A 22,526-nucleotide genomic window follows, 5' to 3' on the forward strand; every position below is an offset into this window, starting at 1 on the left:
TCTGTATAAAAAGAGCCATTCTCCTACGTAGGCGAAGGAGATGAAGGTGATGAAGATGATCAAGAGCCAGCGGAGGAAGAGAACGGGGAGCAGGGAGGCACGCCTGAAGTGGAAGCCTCCGAGATGAGCTTCGGGATCGGGACTGACTTTACTTCGGAAGATTTGAACGAATCCAACTTGAAGCAGGATTACGAGCCAGAGCCACAAGAACCCGAAGGTCAAGAGTTTGTGGAACACGTACAACCAGAAGTTAAAGCAGGTTGGACACGATTAGTATCAAAAGGGATACCTGTCTCTAGATGGCTTGGATGTTGCTCTAATTGGGGGGGGGGTCTCTGTGTCAGTAAATGTGACCTCATCAATGTGGGCTGAGCCAGAATGTTTCCATTGATTTCATGGTAGATATTTTGCTGGTATGCTACACATTTCAGCTTCAAGATACATACTGTCTGATGGTGATATAACTTCAGTAATTATTCCATTCAGTTCTATCACTTTACCACCCTTGTAGTTTAATAGTAATGTTTATTACTGTACTCAAAAGTCAATTTTTAAAGAGGTGAAATCTCATCAATAGCATCAGTCCTTTATTTGTTTGCAAAAGTTCACTCTGTTGATGTCTGTTGAGCAGTGTCTCATAATCTTGTGCAGAAGAGTTTGAGGTGAAGGAGGAGATGAAGGCTGAAGAGGAAGCACAGCAGTACGAAGATCATTATAAGATTTCAGAGGAGCAGCAGCAAGAGCCGACAGATAAGTGGGAAACCCAGGAGGCCGTGCAGGTTAAGATGGAGGACAGGCACATGCCTTATGGACGCAAGAGACCCTACGATGAGGGCCGAGGATTCAGTTACTATGAACTTCGTGAAGATAAGAGGTGATTAATGCCATAGTTTTTACTATTCCCTTTGGCTAGGTTTTCGTTTTTTCCTGTGTGTTAAATATACTGCACCCTGTCCTCGACAGGTCACGCTCACCCCAGCCCCCAGCAGAGGAGGAAGAGGAAGACTTTGATGACACTCTGGTGGCCATTGACACCTGTGAGTTAGACGGCTTTGTTTCTGGTTGTCCTGGGTCACCATTTAGCAGCTTTTTAAACGCTACTGAATAATGACTGCTGGCTTACAGTAAGGCTTTTCTCTCGGTCTGGCAGACAATTGTGACCTGCACTTCAAGGTGTCACGTGACCGGTACAGTGGCTACCCCCTCACTATCGAGGGCTTCGCCTATCTGTGGTCGGGCGCCCGGGCCTCTTATGGCGTCGCCAAAGGCCGTGTCTGCTATGAGGTCAAGGTAGGCTACAATAAGAGCAGTATCAGCTGAATAGAGTTGTGAATTCATAGCCCATGTGTTTAAGCTGAAGTAATTGTCCTCTTTTCAGATTAATGAGGAGATATCGGTAAAGCATCTGCCCAGCAGTGAGCCTGACCCTCATGTCGTGAGAGTTGGCTGGTCCCTGGATTCCTGCAGCACGCAACTAGGTAAGAAGAACTTTCCATTGAAAGTTTGTGCAGATAACTGGTTCTTTGGCCAGCTTATATGGTGGTTGGCCTTTTAGGGACCGTCTGCTGTGACCTAAAGGCCAGAGTATACTTCTCTGCATGTGAACTGTGCGTTTGCACATTCGTACATGTAACATACATGGAACAGTCCAGCCTGCACAATGCAGACATTCTAAATAGTGGTGGGAAAAGTACTCTATTTACATACTTAATTAAAAGTGCTGATACCACATCAGTGTTATTCAAGTAAAAGTCATCCTGTAAAATACTACTCATGTAAGAGTAAAAAAAAAACAGATTTTAAAAGTACTTAAGCAAAAAATACTATACATTGAAATATGTTTATCCTATAAAATGCAACCTGTCCTATTAAATTCAGTCAAGACTGGTTTGAATATTGCTTTGTAAGTTATAGTGCAGCAGAATAAGGACAACGGAGTTGCAGGTTTTTTTTTCTTTTTAACTTTGAAGAAGCAGTGAAACTTGCCGCGTTTGCAGGTGCAGATTAATGGAATTACTTTTTGTTCTGTGGAAAACGAAAGATCGATCTACGGGCCAGATTTGCATATGGATTATAAACATTTTGCGGATCCGTACTGAGACCTCTTATATGTGGCAAGGTGAGCCAATGAAAACCCTCCTCCTCCATTAGAGGAAATGGCTGATCGTCCAGTACAGTCGTTACCATTTTTTCAGTAGTCGTGTTTCTAGCTCTGATACTGGTAACTATGAATATTGACAATTAAAATATTGGATGGCAATTTCGATATATATCTCGTATTACTACATATTATTTGTTCCATCCTCATAAAGACAATATGTAATGTGAAATGATGATAATAATAAAGAAATGTATATATTGCTCAAGAATCGTTAGAGAAAAAATCGTGGTCTTGATTCTGAGTGGGGGCGGAATTGTGATTCATATTTTATCCAGAATTTTGCAGCCCTACTCAGATGCTCTGCCCGCAAATTTTTTTTTTAGTTGGGTTAATAACGATGGCCCTGCAGAATGTATTGAGGAGGGGTATTGGACAATATTTCCAAATAGCTGCGTGTGTTGAGTCAGGACCAACATGGTTGGTGGCTGCACAGTGACAACCTTACATTTGCATTTGATTTATGTAAATCGTGACACAAGTGTAGCACACATGTCTGCACACTCAGAAGCAGGTACAGGCCGTTAGGTGCAGACACTGAAGAAGCCTGCCTATGTGTCTTCTAGAAGAAGAATTTAAAGGAATGCAGGAAAGTGATGTGAACTTGTCATTCATTAATGGACTAATGAAATGTAAACCCACCTGCATGCATGTGTCATAATTTTGCTTGGTTTACTGACGTTGAGAGTAGCCAATGAAAATGTATAGAGGCGCTCGGGCAAGAACATTGGATATTGCTGGAGAAGGTGTAGAGTCTAGCCATCTTGCTAAGTGGAGTGTGGAAGAGAGAAGAAAAGGGGGTTGATAGAAGGGCTAGATCAACCTGAAGAGAACATCCCTGGTGTAAGACAGATGTGCTGCAAAAATTTATGTTTGATCAACTGGGAAGCATTCAAGTAGTCTGGAGTTGTATGGTGACCTTAGGATAGTACTGGTCTAGTTGGGGTGCCACTTGTGCATGGGCTTAAGTAAACAAGTGTAGTTGGTAAGGGAAAAACAAGTTGGGGAATGTTGGTGAGATCATTCTTGACCAATCAAAGTGCAAAGTCATGTTATTAAAAACATGCAAATAGCCTGCAACCACTCAGTGGATTTGAGCCACGCTGAGAAGTCATAGGTGTGACTCCCTTTGCATGCAATGTGAATAAAGCTAGCCTAGTATTTAAAGAAAACGCCACCCCTGTCTGGTCTTCAGTGTTTAACCTGTTAATATCCAGTTATTTTTCTACCATAGTCTTTACATTACACCTGACATAAGAGATGCAATGAACCAATGCTGTTAATACACTGATTAATACTAGCAGGTTCTTTAAAAGAAGACTTCCCCATGTCCCTCTTAACAAACATTATGAAGTGCATTTTTCCGTGTTTTTTTCCCCAGTTGGGGAGGGTTGCACAAGGGTGAAAATTTTCTGGGAAATTTCCAGAAAAACTTTCCAGAAACTTTCCATAGGAAATAGGGTTGCAACACGTTACACAATGATATCACTATTGGTACCATCAACATTTTTCTTTTCCAGCTACATTTAAGTTCCCTGTTATAGGCTAACCTATATAATTGAGTGTTTGAATATAAATTAGTATTAGGAGTTTGGATAAATTTCTTTATGTACTCGTTAATTTTTAATTGTAATATCGTGTCATGTTGAACCACTGCACAAGTGGGAAAAAATTTTACTATAAAGACATTTACAAGATACCGATATCTGGCTATAAGGATTATTTTGTATGTATGATGCTAAACAACTGAACTTGTTTTCCTGTTTTAGGTGAGGAGCCTTTTTCCTTTGGATATGGAGGAACAGGCAAGAAATCCATGGACTGCAAGTTTGAAGATTACGGCGAAAGGTTTGGAGAAAATGACGTCCTTGGCTGTTACATAGTAAGTGTATGCAGTGAAGGTTTGTGTGGTTACTTGTTCATGGATCTGGGCAACGTCCACATTGACATGGTTGTCACGTTGTACTGAGGTATAAAATGTGCTACTTTGTCATGTCCGGGGGACATTCTCCGGTTCTGTAGTCTGTTTTAGTACTTTTGTTTATTGTCTATTGGTTACAAAATGTTCCCCAGGAGTCCTAGAATTTCAAAGTCAGAAAAAGCAGATACTGGCAAGAATAAAACCAATCTATTATCAGTCATGCTCCTCTTTATGTGGTCAAAGTTATTAACAACCACCTCCCCCCCCCCCCCCATGCACTGTGTCACCTGTAGGACTTTGAAAGTGGAGAAGATATCGAGATATGTTTTTCGAAGAATGGGAAATGGCTGGAGACGGCGTACTGCATCAAGAGAGAAGAGCTGGCCGGACGATCTCTTATCCCGCACGTTCTGGTCAAGAACTGTGCAGTGGAGTTCAACTTTGGCCAGAAAGAGTCTTTCTTCCCTCAGCCAGACGGATATACCTTTATCCAGAATGTTCCAGTAGAGGACCGGGTCCGAGGCACCGTGGGACCTTCCTGCAAAGCTGAATGTGAGGTAAGTGGTAACTTTTTATACAGACCAAGAATTTTACATAGCTTGCAGAATACGTTACATTTGTGTAATGTGTGTTTTATTTGTTTGAGAGGTTGGATGTTCAGATATGTACACAGCGGGTCATTGAAGTGTGTAGATATAAATACAGATGAGATTCTCTTTGGTTCCAAATTGTTATTTAGACTTGAATCTGTTCTTCCAATTAGGCCATGGGAACACACAAGTATGATTAGTAATGTCTGTTTCAGTCTGTAATAGACTATCAAGGATGTACAACTGTTAAACTTTGGCCAGTGACCCTTTCTACACTATCTCTGTGTTGTGATTGATGTATTGTCTTATCTGTAGAATGCTAAGCAACCAAGTGATGATGTAAATGTTATCGGGGAGCTTGAAATGTAGTTTGAAAATCTGGTTCAGAGATGAGTTGCAATAGTGACAGAAATTCTCTTCCATATTCTGAACCTCAGCCAAGGAATCTTTGTAGTTCCTAGACACTTTAGTGTGTCGCTTTCCCATCGCAAACAGGAACTTTGATCTTTATGCTAAATAAGCAAGGGAGATCCAAAACGTTCGTAGGTTAAACTTCACGTGCAAATTTTACATATAACGAAACTACTCCCCTACTCCAAAACAATGGAGGATGAACAAGTTGTTCTGTTAGTTGTCGTGGTAACCATATACTTCAAATGACGTCCAGACAAAGCAAAATCAAACACGACGGAGAGAACAATCTGTTGCGTGCCCAAAATGATGCTGCCACCTCGTTTATTTCGTCATTCCACGGCCCCAGGGGGCGCAGAATGTTTTTGATACGGCGGCCCCACATACAGAGCTCAAAGTAACATATTGTGGTGAATGCGTGAGTCGTTTTAATAAGGAGATGAAGGCTCTTTTAAAATAGAAGCTGCTCTCTTTATAACGGCCAATATTGGTTTATTGCTAGGAGCGGCACAAACATAGAAGCGGATAATTTCCTCGGCACTCACGGTTGCACACTTAGGAAACGAGCATTCCACTGTAAACAATACGCAGTAACAGCATTTGCTATGAATAGAAATGCATGAATACGCATTAATTTACGATATTTAAAATGTGGTGCTGGGCAAAGGTTGTCGGTAACTGCGTAATTTAGTCCTGTTGCTCGATTCTGCGGCGTCACCTTCTCAGCCAATTGTGGGCAGCGGGTGGGATCAGAGCAAACGAAGTAGTTCACCTCGGGCACCCTGCGCCGGAACTGCGATACTGCTCCGATTACAGCTCATACATATATATCCTTTGAAGGAACCGGCCACCTTTAGCTACTGGGGATTGTGGGGATCCTAGAATACGTGAAGAACTATTTCACATATTGCTTAAAAATTCCTGTATTGCATGTTTTAATATTTTATTTATACAGCCCGCTGCATATTATAATTTATTATTAAATCTGGCAGATTTAATAATAAATTCTTCCATTTTTTTCTCAGATTTTTTAAAAAAAAAAAGTAAAACATTGTTCTGCTAATAAATGCTGGCAGGTATTTCCTCCAGGACCGGTGATATTTGACCAAAATATATGTTATCAGTAAAATTTTCTCATGTAGAAATATGGAGACACAAGCAAAAGAGAGTGCATTTAATGTCACTGGGAGATAAATATTTTTGTATGTGCTCCATTTTCGCTCTAGAATTTCTCTTTTCCCTGCGCATCTGTACAACTTTCAGATCGTCGCTGGTGATTGTGGTTGAGAAATTGGGGAAGTTTATCGCTTTAAGCATAGGGCTCAAGGCCGGTGGACACAGCATGCTCGGGATACAGTACCTGATTGATTTAGTCTAAATACATTCTTCTGGCACATTTCTCAGTAACATTTTTTTCTTCCCTGGCCAGTTTTCGGTTGAACTGAGGTTTTTTTGTACTAAATGTCGTCAGTGTTCCATCCTTGATAACTGATTATTCCCTGCAAGTTTTCCCATTTAAAATCATACTGTTTCCCATTTAAAATCATAATGATTTTTGCTGGAGATTTCGTATGCAGTCGACGAACAGGGAAAGAAGTTCTTTAAGGAAGAGTTCCTCACATGAACTGTGATTCATGAACACATGATTGTGTGTATTAGGGGTGCAATGGTACACAAATTTTACAGTTCGCCACAAACCTTGGTTTTGGGTTCATGGTTTGGTGCAGTTTCAGTACTCTGAATTATTTAAAGATGTAAACAATTAGGAATTGTAAGCCAAAAACGATGTGACGTCTGAATAACATGGCTTAAGATGTGCTTATTTGTGCTGAAAAATTTGCAAATTAAGACTGCTTCATAACAATCGTAATGAACTACATTCTGCCTTCTCTGCTGCCTAGAATGGTTGCATATATCTATTAATAAACTTCCCCATAATTTGTTATTTTTAATATGCCCAGTTGCATTTATTGGCAAAAGTCTCGTAAATGATTTACTTTCTGGGGTGGTTTCCACCTTTGTTTCAATCGTACACACAATCGACCGATGTCTCATGAGTAGGGGTGTAACGAGGTCTCGTGTCACGAGATCTCGCGATATTACAACATGACGAGGTTTCTCCTCTGAGAGAAAAGCGGTCTCGTGAAGGTCGTTGTCTGGCGAAATTACCATAGTAGATGCCCCTGGCACTTAAATATTTTGTGTGGCAACATTTTGGGGACCCGGTGGAAAATATAAACGGCGACAGGGTGACAGACAAAACACAAACCATCTGTACGCATTGTAGGAAAATAATGCCAGCGGCTAACGCTGCTACTATGCAAAGCCATTTGCAGCACCATCATAGCTCTTTACTTAAAATCCACTGCACCGGTGAAGAAAACATAAAAAAAAATATATATATATATATATATATATATATATGTTTGTTTATTTTTAATTTTGTATTCTGTTTTATGTTCACTGGAGAAGTCAAATACAAGAGAAGCCTGTAATTTGAGCTTGTGGTGAAATATTTTATGGTGCTAGATATTTATTCTGTTCCTTATTGCATATGATGATGGTGATTATTTAAAACATTTCACCATACATCTGCATTATTTAGCATTTTTTTGTCTTTCAATTTAATCAAATAAAAGGCTACTCTCCAGTAATATATTTCCTCTTTGAAGTTTTTCTTAAAATATTGCTAAAATATCGTCTTGTCTTGTTCTCGTGAACACAATATCTTGTCTCGTGGGCTGAGTATATCATTACACCCCACAAATGAGTTTAGCATATTGGATGTTTCTTTAGCAATATATCTATTTTCGGTATAACGGATAGCCTTGGTCGTATCAACTACTGTTTCCATGTTGGTGATATTTACTGGGAAACCAAAAAATACACAAACACCTGATTTATGACATGACATTCAACCAGAATTAGCTGCGGCCAACTGACAGTCGTAATTAGCTTATTGTTTTCCATCTTGAACATCTATTCGTGAATTTAGGTTCCACCCATCCCAAGAAATATATTCATTGATTCATTGCGTGTTTCGAGCCAAAAACACTGTAATGGAATGACAAATATGTCTACCATTGCAGCCCTAGCATGTATTATAAATTTGGTATTTCTTAATCTTGTTAGGTGTGGCCGATTTGCAGACCTATAGTCTATAACTTGCGCTCTCATGTTTCATGTCTGATGTCTCTGGTTCTCAGGCTTCGTAATTTAATTCCCACTGTATTTGCAGAGCTGGCTTGTTCATAAAATAATAATTGGGGTGTCAGGCCAGCACATTAATGCAGGCAAAGGACAAAAATATCAGGAAAAAGAAAAGAAAATCTGAAAAAGAAATCTCAGAATACCCCTAAAAATCATGATCAAGCAGCAAAAATTGCCCCCAAGACTTCGAAAAAGTGTACAGGTACATGAAGCCATTATTTTTTTTATTCATTTAATTTCACACTCATGCAAACAGCGCTGTTGTTCACGCTACATACGTACATAACTTTTATGTATTGTAACTGTAATTGTTATACTGTTACAATACCGGGAAGAGGCCAATTTTTATTTTTAATGAAGGTGTTCATCCAAAAATAAATTAGTCAATAAACCGTGGCTACAGATCGTCTGCTTACCTATGGCTTCGCCTGTCCACCCTAACACGACCTTTATAGTTGCCTAGAGCCAGACAATACATCAGACTTTCACGGTATTTCGGTATTTGTTCAAAATGAGATATAGGATGACACAATACCATGTATATTGATGTACCTTTTATTGTATGTTAAAATTAGGGTTCAAAGATTTATTATTTTTTTTTACCGAAGACAGTTGTATTCCTTCCAGTTTGTAAATAGCATGAGAGCTTCAGTCATGACATTGCACAGACTTCCCAGAATTTACAGCTGACATCAACTTAATTCGGGTACATCTCTCGGGGTAGTTGATTTAATTCATTTAATTTTAAATCATTGCCAAATGACTCACAGATGAGGAGAATTTTTGTTTTCCAATATCTGTTGAAGGGACTGTTTTGCATTTACAGGTGTAAAACACTGCTTTTCCCTTCCCCAGATATTTTTAATAGACCTTCAACTGTTTCTATACAGGATTTTTAGAGACTGTAAACTAGTTCATTTGTTAGACTGTGGTGAAGTTTTCACTGTATATGACGCATTAGTTAACAGATGCAAAAGCTGTTAGGAGATAAATAAAAGCTTAAATGGTTCGATCTGTTTCCTGCTTTCCTTCACAAACAGATGGTATCCTATACACATACAGATGACTGCACACATCTTTTGAGAACGGCAATAGTATGCTTTTTATTTACTCCTGTTGGCACTAGGTGGTAATTACTACTTGCATTTTAATCTGTGCTCATCAAACATTTGAATCTCTGGACAAGGAGGATTGGTCAGCAAGCGCATCCTCTTCCTCAAAAGTGGGAGGGACTCCCTAAGCTTCTTCCTTGACTGGACGCTCTTTGGTTCCTCTTCATGTTCAGGCTGAGGCATAGAAATAATCTGCAAATGTGAGACTGAGACATCGGACGTCCGAACCCCCAGGCACTGTTGAGATACCCTTCCAAATGCTCCTCAAACTTCGGTAGACTCTTCACTGACCAGATAATTGCTTGCATCTCTCAACACACCAATCTCTGCTCTCCAGAGTTGGGAGAACCGATCAAGAAAAAAACTCTCAGGAGATGGTATTTTTCCTGACAGTACTGCTCTGCATAGGTATTTTCAGTTTCCAATTTACAGATATGCACCGGTGGCCCAAGTTGCGTTGTAACTTGATAGTTGATATGAGCAAATGCGAGGCATTAACCTTTTCTGATATATTTGTATTAGACCCCAGTCACGTCATAGAGCTCCCTTGTCTTATGATGCATGCTTGATGTATCTATCTGAGATTCTTGGCTGGTCTACATAAGTTACTGTGGCCTCCTTAAAGGGAAGCTCTCTCTCAGAATGTCCCATCTGGCAGTCCCCTGTAGTTTGAAGCCGGTCAGCAAACTTCCATCCAAAGTTAGAGGACCATCATACTTAGCTCCTCGGCACCCTTGGAAACGCTACACCATGAGAGCTTCACAGCGAAGGCCAGATGTGTTATGAGAGATGCAGATATTGGTGGCTTGACTTTGTTCAGTGAGGCTGCTGCAGTGTCTGTCCAAAAGTTGATTCCAGAGGGGAAATGCTTAATATTTTTTTTGTATTTAAATGTAAACTTCTGTGTTGTTGCACCGCCATTTAAATGCTCTAAGATGTTTGGAGAAAAGTTGGATTTCAAAATGGTAATTTTGTCACCGTGATTTCAAATCTGGCTTCAATGAACCTTCCGCAGTTGTGGATGGGTGGATGGATTGATTGATTTGCTTGTCTCTGTTCATATTATTAACGTGTAACAGAAAATATGTTGACACTTATTTTAAATGCTTATTGTGGTGTTGCATGAGATACCATTCTAAAGAATACTCTGCCTTTCTTACACGTATTTTGGTTTAGAAATGGCTTTTCCAGCTCTTCCTGCTCCAGAACGTATTAATTTAGGATCGTTGGCATCATCCAAGGATGTTGGGTTCAGATAACATTGTGTTGTTTCTGTGAGCTGGGTGCTTGACCTGTTCCCTGCTCTGTCAGATCCTGATGATGGTAGGCCTGCCTGCTTCTGGAAAGACCACCTGGGCGATGAAGCATGCGGAAGAGAACCCAGCCAAGAAGTACAATATCCTGGGCACCAATGCCATCATGGACAAGATGAAGGTACATTTTGACCTCTTGGTTCAGTAGCATTCAGGCTGGTAGAAAGACACCAAAGCACCATGCTTGCCTCCCTGTCCATCCCCAAAGGTGATGGGTCTTCGACGTCAGCGGAACTACGCGGGCCGCTGGGACGTCTTAATCCAACAGGCCACACAGTGTCTAAACCGGCTGATCCAGATCGCCGCTCGCAAGAAGCGTAACTACATCCTGGATCAGGTACTGCAACCAAACCCTACCCTTCGCTCGCACACACCCCCCACCTGCATTGTTCTTGCTGTGTGGGTCAACTAATGGGCTGTGTAGAAGACTGGCCTCTAACTCTTAATTTTTTTTTGAGCTCACCACACTTGTCTATGTCTTGAAATATGATGTTGCTGTTATGTACTTCAAAGAAACTTGTTTTGTTCAAGTGACAGAAAGAATGTTGTCATTTTCAGTATTTGCTCTATTGTATGTCTTGTTGAAAACTCTTTCTACACTGTACAAATAGTCCATGTGAATAATAAGATGTTGAAAACAAGTAAACACTGCCTGGTGAGTAAGAAATACACCTTCTGTTGCTACATTAAATGTAAAAAACCAAAAAGTTGATATAAACTAGCTTTTATAGTATATATGTAGCATAAGGAACTTTTTTAATGTTGTATTTTTAAATGAATTAAATTTCAAGGTAAGTAAAAAAAAAAAAAAAAAAAAACTAACATTTAACTTTCCAGGGCGTGTTGGTCACAGAGTTATAAGGTAAGCAAGGTCTAATGGACGTGCCCTAGGACACCCTGGAAAGTGTGAGTACCCACAGGTAAGTAGTGAATGTTTGTTCATGTCCATGAGACTGAAGTGCCTTTTGAAGAGCAGGTAGGTACTGGTAAGTAAGGGGACCCTCTTAGTATAGGGACAGCTACATGTATTCGAAACACCAGAATCTGTGTTAAATTACATTTTGAGTTTCTTAATTCATTATCAAGTATATATTGAATATTGAGATTTTGTATGTATAGAGTAAATTACAAAAATGAAAAGGCATAATTTTGTCCTTTGTAGATCTTTGTTTGGGCAGTATTGAACCATATAGCCTTGAGTAATCAGCACTCCTCGCTTTACGACCAAGTAGCCGAAGCACGTTTTTGATGTTACTCAAACGGATTCATCCCCACTCTTTAACCTGTACCGTTGCATCAAAATTGTGATATATTAAGCAGTGCAGAGATGTGCATTTGTTTTCCACTGCTTTAGTGGAAGACTGAATAAGCGCCGCATCACATGCACAGGGCTGCCTAGAACAGGCTAGGAGTGATTTAGCTTGATGTATTTTAAAGGGCCCCTGAAATTTTTCTTTCTAAAACGTGAAGCACACGATCCAGACATAAAGGTAAGTTTGTGGGGTTGTGAGAGACAACCAGTAGTTCCAGAACCGTAAATATAGGCAAATGACAACCAAGAAACTCTCTCACTTTCATCATTGCAGGATTCCAATTTCTCTCCTCTGGAACGCAAAGCCGTAACAAAATCAAACAAGCAAACAATGAACAGCTTCTACTTCTTTCTTGTCACCATTGCTAGACAAATGTATATGGATCAGCCCAGAGACGAAAAATGCGTCCTTTTGAAGGTTTTCAACGCAAGGCTATTGTAATTTGTCCCACGGACGAGGATTTAAAAGAGCGAACGTTAAAGCGAACTGATGAGGAAGGGAAGGATGTACCCGATCATGCTGTGTTAGAAATGAAAGGTAGGAATTTCATAAGAAACAAACAAATAAAAAAAAACAGCAAACACAAGATCTGCTTTTACTGTTTTGTTTTTATTTATTTTTTTAATCGAACTTGGAAGACCTCATCCCCCCCCCCCCCCCCCCCCTTAGTTTTGCCCTTTGCCAGATTTTCAGGCCCGTATACCTGTCTTCTTCCTAAATTAGATTTCATCCTTTTTTTGTATCTCATTTCATCACCCTTTGCTTCTTTTAGCTGCACTGCAAAACAAGCAGAAATAATTTATCCAATCTTTGTCTCTCAGAGAGATGGTGGGAATGATTTCCCAGTTCATACTATGACTTGGGATTTTGGCCATATTTGCTGGCTTTGCGGAATCAGCCTGATATTCATATGGTTCTTATGACAATTTAAACTGGTCAACCAGGGCTCAGGATCCATGTGATCTACATGTGAAAATCTTAACACACTGGCCTTGAATTTGCCCTTAAATTTTCACTTCGCTATGTGTTGAAATGCTTGATTTGCAGAGATTCTTTTCTGTTTTCCTTTTATCATCCCCCTTCCCACAAAAGTCTGGCATTTTTTTTTTGTTCTACTTTATTCTCTCCTTTTCCTCATTTTCCTTCTGAAACTGGAGCAAATCTTCCCTCTGTCCCTTGAGGTAATGTTCGCTCCAACCTTAAGCCCACACTCGACATCCATCTCTGCCACCGTTCCCCTTTCCCTTCGTTCTTTCTCTCTGTGGTTTCCCGCAGCCTCTACCAGTCACTAATTGTCTCTCTCTCTGTCCCCCGGCGATGCGGCTGTGCTCGTCCTCTACTTCGTCACCCCCCCCCCCCCCGCCACGCACCCTGCTTCTGTTCCTGTAGCCAACTTTGTGCTCCCGGAGGCCGGCGAGTTTCTCGACGACGTTGCTTTCGTGGACCTGCAGCGAGAAGATGCCGACAAGCTCGTGAAGCAGTACAATGAGGAGGGCCGCAAGGCCGCCCCTCCTCCCGACAAGCGCTACGACAACCGGCAGGGGGGCTTCCGCGGCAGAGGCGGCGGGTACCAACGCTATGACAACCGTAGCGGTCCCCAGGGAGGCCGTGGAGGCTTCCAGAACCGCGGTGGCGCCGGAGGCGGTGGATTCAGAGGCGGTGAGTAGCGCGTGGCTTGCTATTCCTGCTAACGATGGTTGAGTGTAATAGCCAGGAATCGGCTACCAATTCTATCATTTCCTCTTTCCCAGGATATAACCGTGGAGGGTACAATCAGAACCGCTGGGGGAATAATCACCGTGACGGTGGCTCTGGGGGACGAGGTGGCTACAACCGCAACCAGCAGGCCGGAGGAGGCTACAACCAGAACCGCCAGGCACCCTACAACAAGGGAAGCAGTACCACTGCTAGTACCTACAGCCAGGCTCAGGTAAACAAACCCATCACACACGTCTTGATTTTGCCAAGTGCAGCGTGTCCTCGGGTCAACAAGGGAGGGGTTTGTGTTTCACTTCTGTTACCACTTAGCATCTCCATTGTATGTCATCTCTGCAATAATTAAATGAGAATTAAGTGATCAGTGGTCATTGTTGACACATCACAGCACACAATGAAATGTGTCCTCTGCATTTAACCCATATGTGACAATGTGACATACATAGCAGGGGGCAGCTAATTCAGCGCCCTGGGAGCAGTGCTTGGGGGAAGTACCATGCTCAGGGTACCTCTGTGGTGCCTTGCTGGTCGGGGATTCAAACCTGTAATCTTTCAATTATAAGTACGCTTCCCTAACCGTTAAGCCACCACTGCCCACAATATTTTTAATAAAGCCAGTATTTTCTAAGTGGTGCACAGATTTCTGAAGTACCCGTTTTATCGTGTATGCCTTTTGTTAAGGGTCATAGATACCAAACGTGGGAGTATGCTTACCTGCAATGGCTGGACAGAGCAATGGAAGGGTGTGCCTTTATTTCATGATAATGATATTATGCTAATAATAACAATAAGGCTTGAACCCGCTAAGCCACACAGTACTGCTGCAAGCCTTGAGTTTGAAAATGACAAGAAGTGGACCAATGTGGTGATGTCATACAATGAAGATTCTGATTGGTTACAGAAATAAAATGCAAGCCCCTCACACATCAGACTCTGCAGAACCAGGAAGTCCAGCACATCACAGCGTGACTTTAAAGGGTGGTGTGCAGATCAAAGTGTAGTAAAGCAGTCTCTGATTTATTTTTTTACTTTACAGCCTCAGTCTTACAACCAGGGATACAGTCAAGGTTACAATCAGGGCAACTACAGCCAGGGTTACAACTATGCAAACTACAGCCAGTATCCTGGATACAGCCAGAGCTACAGTCAAGCTCCTGCTACCACCGGACAGACCTATAGCCAGCAGCAGAACTACAATCAGCAATACCAACAGGTGAGGCTCAACCGCTTTCATCGTTTCCGTCACCATTCTCCCCCCCCCCCGAGCGGACCATTGACCAACGCCACTCTGCCCCCTGCAGTACGCACAGCAGTGGCAGCAGTATTACCAGAACCAGAGCCAGTGGAACCAGTACTACGGACAGTACGGAAACTATGGCAGCTACTCCAGCCAAGGCAGCCAGGGAAGCCAAGGGTCACAGGGCGGCTCTCAGTAGCTGTGCAGGGGCTTCTCATCCTGTCCTGACACATGGCAGAAAGGTTCCATCCCTTCCTCGCGATCTCGTCAGTGGTCTGCGTCGCGGTGTTTGCTCCCCACCAGTTCCCTGCCTCCTCCTCCTCCTCCTCCACCCTCGTTTTGCAAGCTATAATCAGATTGATTCCCCGCCCTCTTAAAAGTAATGGAGTTTTGATTCCTTCCATTTTCACTGTGCTTTTTAGCTACTTTAGGTCTTTCATTCAAGTATACAAACAACTGCGTAAACACACACCCGTTGTAGATAACAAACTAGGCATTTTTAAAAAAGATAAACAAACAAGAAAACCCTGCAGTAATACCACTGTATTAGAAAATGGCAACAGGATCGTGTTGCTACAACAGTGCATCTTTGCTCATTTTATTTGACTGGCAGTTGCATGTGTAATCTTAGGACCATATGCTGCTCGTGTGTTAGGCAAGATGGAAGCAATTGTAGAGAGCATTTCTTTTAATATTTACCTTTGTCAGCTACTAAAGAGTATAATGTTTGACAAAATGGCATTTTTCTTTTTTATATGCATAAGTTTTCACCTGCGAAAATTTCCGATGTTTTGCTTTCATATCCATAATTCTTAGTTTTATTAAAATGTAAGTCCGGAATGGCTAACATTTTAGTATGTTTGTGTAACTTGTATCAATATTTTTGTGATAAATTTGAAGTGTTTGAAGTGTGGGTTTCCATTAATGTACCATTTTAAAGCTGTTAATTCTTTCAAATGAACATAATTTCCCCTATCCTGCAGTTTGTTTTGCCAGTTTGTAGTCATTAACGAGTTTTGTGCGTGTGTTAAAGACAAATTTTATACCATGTCTGTAAAATTGTATGCACGTATGTAGTTAAATGTTCAATCTAAATTCAGACTTTTTGTATTTGAGAATATAATTGGAATACTGCCCCTTGCCTCCTGTCTTTTTGTAAGCCTCCTATACATACTCTGCTTATACCGATTTATACATTATGCACACTAAAATAAATCCTTCCCTTTTAACAAATGCGTAGGCCAGAGTTTGTGGGGGGGAATAACCTAATTTAAATACAAAAGTCTGCTTATTGGAGGGATGAATAAAGCCTTGATAGATTTTGGGGATTACGCCCTTCCCTTTAAACACAAACGCGTAGCTATCTGCACACACGTCTTAATCGTGATGTTTAACGTATTTTAGAATAAAGCCTGCCTCGATTAATTTTACATTCTGGGTTTAAAATTACACGTAACAACTGAAGTCATGTCAAAACACATATGAAGCGAAAGCAACTGCGAAATTTCGAGTTGTTCATGCTTCATCTACTACGTAAGTATGATGGGGAAGAATTACTGGCCTGGACCATTTAACAGTTTTGACAAACTATAGAATATCTTCAGAAATAACCTTAAAATTTACCAACAGGGATGTACGTAACTGGTACGCTTTCACCTTTAAAAACGATATGTGCGACAATCGATTGTGGTAACAGTGTAAAAAGCGTAGTTATGTGCATCTGCGCTGATATGAAAACAAAATATTATGCATTTTATTTTCATATGCTAACTCTACTTCATTTGCGATATACAGGTTAAAATGCAAGGTATTTCTTGTCACATGACAAGAAATTACCGTTTGTAAGTGCAAAGCGACGAGTCCTGCCAAGTTACCCCCCGGCGCAGCCCGTACCGACAGCTGGGCTACGCTGCACTTTCAGCTCCGCCCAGTCGACATTCCACCAATGGCAGACCTTCGACAAACCGGAAGTGTTCTCTGTGATTTTTTTTTCTGCTCACGTCACCCGCCGTAGCATGGCTGATGCGGGTGCAGGATTGCAACATAAACAATATAATATATAAGCAATATCAGTTTGTCGGCTTTGTTTAGCAAAAAATCATCAAACGCGGCATGGCAAGACTTTCGCCGACGGTATGGGGGCTTAAGGTCCTCGGGTGAGCAACTGCTGGATTATAATTCTGTTCTGTTTAATACGGTTCACTCGTTAACCAGCAACTTTTACACATATTCTTCAGAAATTGATGTTATTCCCTGTTATGAAAGAATAATACCGTTAATTTCATCGTTTGTTGTTCGTCTTCGATTCGCCATATTTAATGCTATCCGATGAAACGTAGTAGTATATTGCCACACCTCGTCGCCAAAATCAGATGAAGTGAAGTTGGCTTGATTTACGTTTGTCTAAATTATTTTGTTATGCTTCTGCGTTGAAATAAGCAACATTCGGGAGTAAAATTTGCAAAATCTACATAAATATTTATAGTAACGTATTATTTGATCAAATCAACTGAAAGAGGGACAGCCCGATTTTTTTTTAATTAAAGGGAAACTAGCTTATTTGCGCTAAAGAGTAAGGAAATGGTCTATAACGTGTGCATTTCTCCTGCCGTACCTCCATCCATCCATTTTCTAAACCGCTTATCCTATTGGGTCGCGGGGGGTCCGGAGCCTATCCCGGAATCAATGGGCACGAGGCAGGGAACAACCCAGGATGGGGGGCCAGCCCATCGCAGGGCACACTCACACACCATTCACTCACACATGCACACCTATGGGCAATTCAGCAACTCCAATTAGCCTCAGCATGTTTTTGGACTGTGGGGGGAAACCGGAGTACCCGGAGGAAACCCCACGACGACACGGGGAGAACATGCAAACTCCGCACACATGTGACCCAGGCGGAGACTCGAACCCAAAATGGGTCCCAGAGGTGTGAGGCGACAGTGCTAACCACTGCACCACCATGCCGCCCCTCCTGCCGTACCTGTCAAACTATAAAGTAACACGGATGCACGTGGGGAGGCCTAAGAATAATGACTCTAAAACATCTTTGTGTGTAAATGCTGCGTTTTCATCCAAGCGAAAATCATCGTACTGCCGTAACACTGATCGCTTTTGGGAAAGAACTGAACGCTGCATAATGGTTTATGGATGTCAGCAGCCGTACATGTTTGTTTTGTGACTGCTGGTGTAGGTACCCGGGCAGTGCCTGCTTGGAGAGATGCACATGTGACGAGCTGCCTTGCCCCCTTCTCACATGGCTGGTCACAGAGCTTAGGGCCACATGTTTGGAAATGCAGGATGGTGACAGACAAGGTGACTTCGCCATCATCGCTGCTTAGCTTGTCGTCGCCAGCCGCTCTTGTTACCTCCGCTAGGGTTTGCATCTGTAAGACCAGGGTTGGCTGAAGTGTCTTTTTTCCCTCCCACCAGATTCAAAGGTGAATACCATCTTGGTGGGGGAGTTGAGGGATATCTTGACAAAGCTGCACTGTCCCTATGCAGGCCTGACTACTGAGACCTTAAGCTCAGTACTTCTCAACAACCTCATTGGTGAATAAGATGCCCCTTAAAGTGAACTGTGTGTGTGTGTGTGTGTGTGTGTGTGTAAACATTTTCTGATTAATGTGAGTATAAATGAAAAGAGTTATTAAGTATCACTAATTGAGAAATGGTTTGGAATAAAAGCCAGCAACCGCATTCTCCCAGTAAGTGAAATAGACCACCTGTGGTCAACATCTTAAGGAGGCTGAGATGGAAAAGGGCTGGACGGTGAGAGAATCTTCTTCTTTGTCCTCTTCTTTTACTTGTAGAGTTTTTGGTAACAGAGCTCCTTGCGGTGAGAATACTCCAGTTTAAAGATGCTCACCCCGAGGAACAGAAACAGGATGAGAATGAGAAGGATCGGAGAGAGGAGTGGGGTAAAAACCTGGACCTTGAGGAAGGAGAACAAGAAGCTGAAGGTGGAAAAAAGAATGAGAGAGAGTGTAATGAGCTGGAATATGAGTTTTCAGAGCTGTTGAAGGCTCTGGATTTGGATGCTTCCTCTCAGCTGAGTGATGTATACGCTCAGGTGAGCAAGACGTGAAACATGCAGATTCTTTACGGAATATCTAATATAATTTGTGGAATGGTGTGTCATTAGCAGGGATTCCTAGTTTGCTGAAAGGAGAATGAAATTTGTAATCTCTAAAATTCTGTGGATGCTCAGATTTACTTAATATTTACATTATTAAACAATTGATGGCTGATATGTGCACAGCAATGCGTACATATCATTTTTATTATTAAAGTATAAAGGATATTAATGTTGATAATGATTATCATTTTAAATTATACATATTACACACACATACAAGTCATGATTCATAACAAGTCATTTCATAATTAAAATTTTCGACAGTTCATCTGAACTGAGACGTGAGACGTTCATGCAGAATCTCCAGTTTGTACTAATAGAGCTTTAATGTGATGTTTTCAGGTGGAGTCGCATCTTGCGATGTTGCCAGATGGTGTCCTACCTGGGCCTCTTCTGAAAACACCACTAAGTCCTGAGCAATGGGTATGAGACAGAGTCTGGAGTAGCGTCTTACCTGTAGCTCATGGATTTTTTCAGATTTTGGCAGATGAAAAGTGTGTGTGATTTCAGGATTGGCGACCCTCAATTTAACACTATGCCTCTTCATGTCCACTTCAGTCCAGCATCCAGAAGATTAGTCAGGTCCTTATTGGGGACTATGAATGTCGGATGCAAATGGTGATCAAGCGCTTTGAGGTCACGAGACAGTCCTTCACCTGGGGAGAGAGGGGGCAGGTAGGTCATCCTTAGTGGCGACACTATAAAGTTAGTGACTTTACACACCAGGGTGATATGTCTGGTGTACAGTCATGACTGAATCTGCTGTGTATGATTGTCACAGACATCAATGTGCATCTAATCACTAGAATACATATCCTATTTTTTGCAGCTGAAATGTGGTTTTTAAAAGTGTAGAAACTAATAGGGATGGACAGTTTCTTTCCAGTACAGAGTTAGGGCAAGTATCATACAGAACCAGAAACTTAAAATATAAAATAATAAAAGAAATATAAATATAAAACAATAAAAATTGGATTTTCTTGACAGACACTTTGACAGACATATCACAAGTTTACACCAACATGAAGATTATTTGAGCATGATTTTATGATTGCCTAAGACTTTTGCAGAGTGCCGTATATTTGGTCTGTATAGGTTCATTATTATATTTGTCGAAAGATTAAATTAAATGCTTTAAGGTAAGAAATGTACAAATTGTTTAAATCTTTGTTCCCTAAAGGTCGACTTGAGGGATTATAAATCTGCACATTTTCTGATAATTTGAGGAAATCCCTCCAGTTATTCTCATAACTTGAACATGTGACAAAAGCCTTAATTAGAAGTGCAAATCTAAAGTCATACTTCACTGTTAAACTTTTGGCAAAGAATGCACGATTCTATGTGTACACAACATGACCTTTTTGACAGGAGTGACAATGGACCGGTTATGAAACATCTCTGTATCACATGTAGGAGCGTCTTGCAGTGGTTTCCAGCATGCTGTTACCTGCTCCCCCTCCTGCAAGGTCCTGCATCTCTTTGTCATCCCTCCTGGCAGCCAGAGAAGACCAGTCATACATCCTTCCAGTGAAAGCAGGACATAGCACTGCCATTCACAAGGTGGGTGCTTCAGTCTGATGCAGATTCCCTAAGTCCCTTTTTGAGAAAGCTTGCTCTTTGACTTAGCAGGACATGTCAACTGACTGTGCATGTATGTATAACTTTTTTTTTTTTTACTTTCAATTACCCAGCTTATCCCTTGAAATGTGAATCACAAATCTGACAAGGAGACTAGTTATTCAGCACGTGAACACTCTTAAACACAAGGGTTGACATACTTCTTTGTCCTATGCTGACATGGGCAGAGGGCATCTAAGTGGCCATTTGAGCTATTTTTGGAACCTAAAGTGAAACGAGATGGAAATAAAAATGATGGAACCTCAATAATATGCTAATGCAAGCGCGGGGGGCCAGTGGTACAACCTACCGATCAGAGTGGGGGCGGGACGCTACTGGTAAAATTTAAGAAGTTTATCTGTTCCCTCTTTTGCTAAGGTTAGTCTTGAATTTTCGCCTGTGTTCATTTAATTGTGTTCTCTTCATTTCGGTTTACAATGTGTCTAGAGGGATAGTTTCAAAGATGCAGGAGATGTAATGTTATTCCTGTTCATTTTTGTCTTCTGTTCGACTACTTTGTGTTGGATTGCTTGCCAGTGAAACAACTGGTACGCCTACGACTAGACTCCAGTGTGACCACAAAGCTGGGTAGTGTTAAGCCTCAAAGTAAAGATACTCCATTACGACTGGGATGGGGGGGGGGGGCAACTTCATCAATCCAACAGACCTGTTGCTATAATATTAAATTATCATATTATGTTATATCCTTAAATGTAACTTCTGGAAATTGTCTCTATGGGGCCAGTATTTTTGGGGCCCGGGGAAGCTGCCTACCTTTGTCTCAAATGAGTTCTGCTGTAGTGTTCATGACCAAGGATTTCCATCCATGTTTCGACTGAGTGTTATGGGAGCCTGGAGCATATCGCAGCAGCAGAAGGCAGGATCTCTATCACAGTGCACTCTTGGCATTTTAGAGTTAGCCGACCTACAGTAACTGTATGTCTTTGGACTGCATGCGTAGTTCGCCATTTTGGAACGTAGTTTCATTCTGGAATGTTTCTGCTCTGCAGGTGCTGATGGGGACAGTCCCAGACAGGGGAGGGCGCCCTGGAGAGATTGAGCCCCCTATGCCTATCTGGGAGGGCCGTCGTGAAGGTGGAGCAGGTGGGCATCAGCGTCGCTGGACGAAAAGGAAGAGAAAGAAACGATGAAGCAGGGAAGAATGTCAGTGAGTCGCACATTGCTGACTCAGAGGCTAATTGGGCATATGTCACAAAATGAGAAAGGATATTATCATTGTACTATTTGATAACATTCAAGATCACAAGAATCTGATATGCTCTGTGCTAGTGGATCTGGAGTCATTCTTAATTTGACAGTATTGGAAAAAAATCTTTTTCCTGTTTGTCTATAAATTTAATGGTTATTGTGGCACCAAAGACTTTAAATCATGAATATAGCCCAAAACGGTGCAGTCCTTGGTGAATGTAAAATATCCGCCAGCTTCTGCATTTCAGAATTGTGTGTGTCTGGGGAGATTGAAATGAATTAGAATTCATTTTGAAACGCTTGTTTATTTAACTTAGATTACAACTATGCATTTGTAGCATCTATTTTCATTAAACATTTGGTTGGATTACCAGTTGTACAGCCATTGTTTTTTGACAATACATTTTTAAATGTATGCAAATAGTTGAGGTGCCAGTATGTGGGTTTGTGTTTTCCTTTAAATCAAGAAAGGAATTTCAGATTGACAAGCTGCAAAAGACACACACCCCCCATACAGTATAAGCATGCGGTAGGCAGGCTGGTGCGTGACAAGAGTAGAGTAGGGACAAAGGGTAACG

General features: G+C 41.4%; 2 protein-coding genes across 5 annotated transcripts in view; both read left to right on the forward strand.

Moving 5' to 3' along the window:
• Positions 1-16,115, forward strand: part of hnrnpul1l (heterogeneous nuclear ribonucleoprotein U-like 1 like) — a 46,348-nt gene extending 30,233 nt beyond the window's left edge. For 2 of the 4 annotated variants that reach the window (XM_048982506.1, XM_048982508.1), the window contains 14 exons: positions 14-259; positions 652-874; positions 964-1,037; positions 1,151-1,290; positions 1,379-1,478; positions 3,928-4,040; positions 4,373-4,636; positions 10,714-10,836; positions 10,924-11,052; positions 12,397-12,565; positions 13,418-13,687; positions 13,780-13,958; positions 14,781-14,957; positions 15,046-16,115. In XM_048982506.1, the coding sequence (XP_048838463.1) occupies positions 14-259; positions 652-874; positions 964-1,037; positions 1,151-1,290; positions 1,379-1,478; positions 3,928-4,040; positions 4,373-4,636; positions 10,714-10,836; positions 10,924-11,052; positions 12,397-12,565; positions 13,418-13,687; positions 13,780-13,958; positions 14,781-14,957; positions 15,046-15,180 (2,342 nt within the window). In that variant the 3' untranslated portion in view covers positions 15,181-16,115. The remainder of the gene's footprint in view (positions 1-13; positions 260-651; positions 875-963; positions 1,038-1,150; positions 1,291-1,378; positions 1,479-3,927; positions 4,041-4,372; positions 4,637-10,713; positions 10,837-10,923; positions 11,053-12,396; positions 12,566-13,417; positions 13,688-13,779; positions 13,959-14,780; positions 14,958-15,045) is intronic. The other 2 variants (XM_048982507.1, XM_048982509.1) reach the window with 1 other exon arrangement.
• An 846-nt stretch (positions 16,116-16,961) lies between these two features.
• im:7138535 (uncharacterized protein LOC797998 homolog) lies at positions 16,962-22,318 on the forward strand. The gene is made up of 8 exons (XM_048982512.1): positions 16,962-17,137; positions 18,178-18,299; positions 18,417-18,536; positions 18,797-19,056; positions 19,465-19,545; positions 19,681-19,797; positions 20,536-20,682; positions 21,750-22,318. The coding sequence occupies exons 1-8, from the start codon at positions 17,094-17,096 to the stop codon at positions 21,888-21,890; spliced, it is 1,032 nt and encodes a 343-aa protein (XP_048838469.1). The 5' UTR covers positions 16,962-17,093; the 3' UTR covers positions 21,891-22,318.
• Positions 22,319-22,526: the final 208 nt, after the last annotated feature.

Source organism: Brienomyrus brachyistius, chromosome 18 (assembly GCF_023856365.1).
Source record: "Brienomyrus brachyistius isolate T26 chromosome 18, BBRACH_0.4, whole genome shotgun sequence".
Taxonomy (NCBI): Eukaryota; Metazoa; Chordata; class Actinopteri; order Osteoglossiformes; family Mormyridae; genus Brienomyrus; species Brienomyrus brachyistius.

Bases quoted from the DNA above. Each gene is read 5' to 3' on its own strand.
- im:7138535 (XM_048982512.1), top strand. From the start codon at position 17,094: ATGGCAAGACTTTCGCCGACGGTATGGGGGCTTAAGGTCCTCGG. The intron at 18,300-18,416 runs GTGACTTCGCCA...CCCTCCCACCAG, and splicing joins GCAGGATGGTGACAGACAAG to ATTCAAAGGTGAATACCATC. The intron at 19,057-19,464 runs GTGAGCAAGACG...TGATGTTTTCAG, and splicing joins TGAGTGATGTATACGCTCAG to GTGGAGTCGCATCTTGCGAT.